Here is a 6,000-nt window from a genome sequence, read left to right on the forward strand (position 1 = left end):
CGGCCGCCGGGAACGATCGAGCGCAACGAGAGTATGGTGCGCAACTGCATCAGCCGAGCCAACGAAGAAATTGGCAAGTTCAATGGCTATTTCCTCCAGGAGACGCGGAATGCGGGGAGCGGTCGGAGCGAGGTCGACATCATCACTGCCGCGCTGAGCACCTACCAATCCGTGAATGGCAAGTCGTTCAAGTACCTCAACGTTTGGCAGGAAACGCGGTTCCACCCGAAGTATATGGGAGGCGTAACATCCTCCTCTAACGGCTCCTCCAAACGGTCAAGGTCGGTATCCCTATCCGACGCCGGCTCCGAAGAAGTGGCTAGCCAACTCGCCGGAGCTAACTTGGGTAGCCCCGACGCCGAACCAAGCGGTTCCCGACGCCGACCGCAAGGAAGGAAGAAGGCGGCGGCCGACCGCTGTCGCGCCGCGACTCCATCTGCCCCCGCTCCCTATGTACCACCTCCACCCCCGAACTACTCGCTGTGGATGCTCTTACACCAACTCAATATGACCGATAGGTCAACTATGACCCCCACGCAACTTCAAACGCACGAGACCATGATACTGGATCTCCAAAAACAATTGGGGTTAGTGCCGCCGGATGAGTAGTTTTCCTCGGGTAATATTAGCCAATAATTATGTAATTTTTAATTTTTAGGAGTTTAATTATGTAATTTTTAATTTTTAGTATTTTAATTATGTAATTTTTAATTTTTAGGATTTTAATTATGTCTTTTTTATTTTATTTGTAATTTGTAGTATTTATTGTGGTTTTTTAATGAATTTTAGTATTATGGAAATGTTTTTGTTTAATTGAATTTTAAATTAATTGTGCTCGTACTTGCGAAAGAGCACAGCTGTGGGTGTTGTGATCTTGCCAGAAAGCAGGCAGAAAAAGTGGGGCTGGGCCCACAACCGTGCCGCTGGCAAGAGCACGGTTGTGGATGCTCTCATAAGAATAACCATTAGAGGTCGACGGGCATACTCCTACATCATCAAAAAACCGGCCCCATCGGAACCCGATGATGAAAAATTAAGTAAGTGGGAGGAATCAAACCTGCTTGTTTTATTTTTTTTAAAACTTTTTTGTAGAAACGGTGTCGTTTTGGTTTAATAAAAGTCTGGCTTGTAAACATAGATTTACCAGTGTGTCAAATTTTGCTACCAATGTCGGATCGGGTTTGGAAAATTACACAAAATGCACAAGCTTTGTGATTTAATTGACTATTTTTGAAGTTTGTGTGAAAAACCAGAAAGTGGCAAACGTTGGTGATTTTAGCGGCTATTACCCTAACAAGATATTGGAGGATTAAGGCCACCCGCAACGCGTTACGCTGGTGGCTCGAAGCTCGTTCCTCCGTGACGAGACGCGCGCGCGTTGCAGCGTTCCATCGCGTCCCCAGCCCGCCGAGACACCCTTCTCTCCGAGACGGCCCGTGAGACGTCTCGCCACGCGCCCGCGCGACGTGGCGCGCTCCGGCGCCATGCGTGATGCCCACTCGCCGGGTGGGTTTCGTCACGCTGATGCAATAAATCATTTTTTTATTTATTTATATTATTACCGTTTTTCGGCCGTTTTCTTATTTTATTTATTTATATTTATTTTTTTACTCTATAAATACTCATATTTCATCACCATTTCACACACAAACACATATCTATTCTTCTCAAATCATCTCTCTTTCAACTCCAATTTTCATCTCAAATCAACTCTTTTATTCTTCCCCCAAAGTTAATCGATCTAATGGATCCATATGAGAAAATGCGTCGAATAATGGAAGAATTACTTGAAGAAGACCGATGCCGGGAGGCGGAGGAAGCCGCGCCGCACCAAAGACGCTCCCGGACTTGCATCCATCGTAACAGGGAGGAAGCCGCCGCAAGGTTAGTCCGCGACTACTTCAGCGATAACCCGGTTTGGGGAGATACCTACTTCCGTCGACGTTTCCGCATGCGGAAACTACTATTTCTCCACATCGCAAATACATTGGCAGCCCGCGAAGAGTTCTTCCAAGAAAGGTTCGACGCCATCGGCCGTCCCAGCCACACAACGCTGCAGAAATGTACTGCAGCAATCCGTCAACTTGCGACTGGACAAACGACGGATGTGTTCGACGAATACCTCCACATTGGAGAAAGCATTGGGAGAATGTGCTTGATCTAATTCTGCAAAGGCGTCCGGGTAGCCTTCACCGACGAAGATGGCGTTCGCAAGGATGTGGAGATGGCGTTCGGGATTCTCCAAGCGCGCTTCAACATAATCAAAGCCCCGGCTCGTACGTGGTTCATGGAGAGTATGGTCGACATCATGTATACGTGCATAATCTTGCACAACATGATTGTCCAAGAAGAAGGACCAGAGGCGCGAAATTGGTTCGACCCTGAAGCCCCCGGAAGCTCTACTGCAAGTAGTCCGCCTCGCAGTGGAGTGCATCCGACTATACAAGAACGATTTTCTATTCGGGCAAGGACACGTGACTCTACCGCCCACGCCCAACTCCAAGATGATCCAATGGAGCACACTTGGGCAAAATTTGGCGGATGAAATTATTAAATTATGTATTTTTAATTTTTATATGATTTTACGAATTTTATGTTGTAATTTTATTTTATTTAATGAAGTGTGTTTTTATTAATTGAATTTGTTGGAAATAAAAATAAAAAATGATATTGAATGAATAATAATTTAAGAGACAGTTAAGGGACAGATAAGAGATGGAGGGTTGCAGGTTCCGTCCCTTAGTTAAGAGATGGAGTGAAAAAGTACAGTGGGGCCGAAGAATAGTAATTTAAGAGACGGTTAAGGGACGGATAAGAGACAACATTGCAGAAGGCCTTAATGGAACTACACGAAGCTTCCCAACTAGGGTACAATGATGAATTGGTCGGAGAATATGAATATGATGATGATTTGAATTTAAAAAGGTATCTAAGAAACAATATAGCAAGAATGTGTTCAGCATAACTATGTTAGCCTTTTAACACTCTCACACCACCAAAATGTTCAATTGAGATTGTATATTCTAACTCTTGAACCTAGACATGTCCTTGGCATATATGGTTTATAATTGTATGATTTCTACAACAACGAAAAATATTCTTTCGAAGCAATAGTGCGCGAAAAATGAGTAACATCCTTCACCATGGAACAAATTGATTGAGCACCTACTTCTTTGCTGTCTTCTTCTTGGGGCCAGAAATAGCAGGATGTGGCTTCGGGTGCTTGTCAGCCTCACTTGGGTCTAGCCAATTGAGGGAGTGACGATTGAAGAACGGCCAATTGGGAACGACAAGCAGAGATGTCAACACCACACCGGCTGCATAGATCAGCATCATCGTCTGAAACGACCCCAGCACATAGCCTGTGATAAATGCCACCACTGCAAAACATACCAACAACAGCTGCATCAGGTGCTCTGCTAGCTTCTGTCCTTGCCAATCCATCTGCAGACCGGTCAATGATACGCAAGTTAATTACCTTAACAAGCCAAGATCCATTAATGCCACAAATATAAGAGTCTAACGCAGAGATCAACATGAATAGCACACGAGATGGACAGTGCATAATTTCCAACGAATTAAGAATAGCCTGCTGTCTAAAAGGGCGCTGAATATTCACTTCCGAACTGACAGTTGAAGTTCTTCATGAATTTGAGATATATGATTGAGTTTCTAGAGTAAATAATCAGATAAAAGTCCAACTTTCTACAAGATATTGAATTCCATATTAGATACATAGGCAGAAACAAGAAGGCCATTTTACCCTTCATAAACCAAAACATGTAACCAGCCCAAATTTACATCAAATCTACAAAAGATGCCAATAATGATTAGAAATTTCCATTGTTAAACATTCAAATTCTGCAGTTTGCAGTGTTCAATGGACATGAGGAGCCATCTGAAAAGAAGACTACAAGTGATAGAGCAGTAACATCTTCGCTGTGCATCGATAAGACACACTAGTAATTCATAGATGTTGGTTGGAGAAAAGCATAGCTGCAAAATTGTTGTAGGATTAAGCAAAGTAACATATTCTAACTTCCCCAGCATCAGCCATTCTCAAACAGTAGAAAACAAAAACAACATCATTTTCATACCAAGGGAATCATATTCAGAAAATTAAAACACATCATTCAAATCCTATTAACTAAATTGAGCATTCATCTTCCAATTTCACTCCACCACCGAAAACCATGAGCAACTATATAGGGGAGATCAAAGCATTTTTCACCAAATTCTTTCAACCAAGTAAGAAATTTAAAAGGAAATAAGGTAAGCAAATGAATACGAAATGTCTCAGCGAAGATCAAAGCATTTTTCAGCAAATTCATAACAATGTCCTGAATTTCCCAGCACTCCATCAATTTAAAGCACGTTTCGTAAACAGATCTATTTCCGCAACTTGAATATTTAAGAATCCAAATTGTAAACGATCCAAATAGAAAACCTAGAATTCATCATCGGGATAAGTATAAAGATGGAGGTAGAACAAGTAAAGCAAATTCACATACGATTCGAATCGAACAGAATGCTCACCGGAGAAATGAGTATAGACACGATTTTGACTGTAGAACCAGCAGCTGCAGATATATTGCGGTTGTGCTTGAGCAAGAGCGATTTCATGTGAGGGCCTTCATTATCACTCTTTTTACTCTCTCAACAAAAATTGTCATTTTAATCATATTGTTTTCTTTGAATTCATTTTACTAAAATTTACAATTAAGCCGGATTAATCCCACATGGACAAAACACTTCATTCTTTAAAATCTTAATATTGAAACAACGTTGTTTTTATCATTTTAATTAAATTTAGAGCTTTTCCATAATTTGATCATTGACGTTTAAACTTTAAATCTTCGCTGTTTGTGATTAGCAGCTCATGCAATTCGATCATTCATAATTTGGACTCTCTCTTGGAATAATTGTGCGAGAGTCTCAAGTGTGACATTTAATTCAGTACGAAATTTTATGTAGTCTTATTTTATGAGTAAAATGGAGGAAATAAAGTAAGAAGTGAAAAAAGAATACAAAAAGTAATGTTTCTATATTTCAAAATATGTCATTTAGAGTGGACATTTCAAAAAGAAAAATGTATCACTTAGAGTAGGACAGAGGAAATATTACATTTGTCACATGCTATTTGCACTTTTCATTTTGACCGCAAAATAATTATTAAGTAATTAGTGTAATTAAATTTATTTTTTAAATATAACAAATGAATATTTAATTAACTCTAATATTTTATTAAAATACTTTAATTCTTACTTAAAATGGAAATTATGCAAATAGTTAGGGACGAGCCGAACCAAAAAAGTGCAGGTAGCATCGTACGAAAGGAATATTAAAGTTATGGTTTAAACGACATCTTTCCAAAATATTAACTCAAATTCAGCAAATGAGGGGATAATTACACCATACATACAAAATGTTACACCAATGTTTCAAATTAGTACAAAAAGTTTTAAGTTAGCATATATCATACAAAAGGTTTAATTAGTGATCCAAATTAGTATATTCCATCCAAATTACTCTAACACCATTACTTTTCATCCTTCCCACGTCCCACCCCCTTCTCTCCGAGATTAGCCCACAAGCAGCTTACATTTCCAACAATGCAGTTTGCACAAAAGGGTCGGATTTGTACTGTTAAAACTCTTAAATCTTGTCACACATCGACTTGGTGATGATCCTAGCTCATCTATATAAGTACGGATAACCCCCCTCCTTATATGGCCTTTGAAGGTGTGAGTAGACCATTTCTAATATGGTATCAAAGCGGGCCTAAGTCGATGATGGGTTTCTCTTTATCTCTTATCTATCTACCTCACGAGTGGAAGACCGATGTTCTTTCCGGCCCACATCGATGATGGTTCTCTTATCTCTTTCATTGTCTACCCACCTGATGGAAGACCGATGTCCTTTCCGTCCCACACGTTAGGGGGTGTGTTAAATTCTCTAAATTCTGTTCCTACATCGACTTGGTGAAGATCTCATCTAATC

General features: G+C 40.4%; 1 protein-coding gene across 1 annotated transcript; it reads right to left on the reverse strand.

Annotated features, from left to right (window-relative positions):
- Nucleotides 1-2,874: 2,874 nt before the first annotated feature.
- LOC121753983 (probable signal peptidase complex subunit 1) lies at nucleotides 2,875-4,679 on the reverse strand. Its single transcript, XM_042149298.1, has 2 exons — nucleotides 4,537-4,679; nucleotides 2,875-3,444 (listed from the first exon to the last, which is right to left on the reverse strand). The coding sequence occupies exons 1-2, from the start codon at nucleotides 4,621-4,623 to the stop codon at nucleotides 3,166-3,168; spliced, it is 366 nt and encodes a 121-aa protein (XP_042005232.1). The 5' UTR covers nucleotides 4,624-4,679; the 3' UTR covers nucleotides 2,875-3,165.
- Nucleotides 4,680-6,000: the final 1,321 nt, after the last annotated feature.

Source organism: Salvia splendens, chromosome 11 (genome assembly GCF_004379255.2).
Source record: "Salvia splendens isolate huo1 chromosome 11, SspV2, whole genome shotgun sequence".
NCBI lineage: Eukaryota > Viridiplantae > Streptophyta > Magnoliopsida > Lamiales > Lamiaceae > Salvia > Salvia splendens.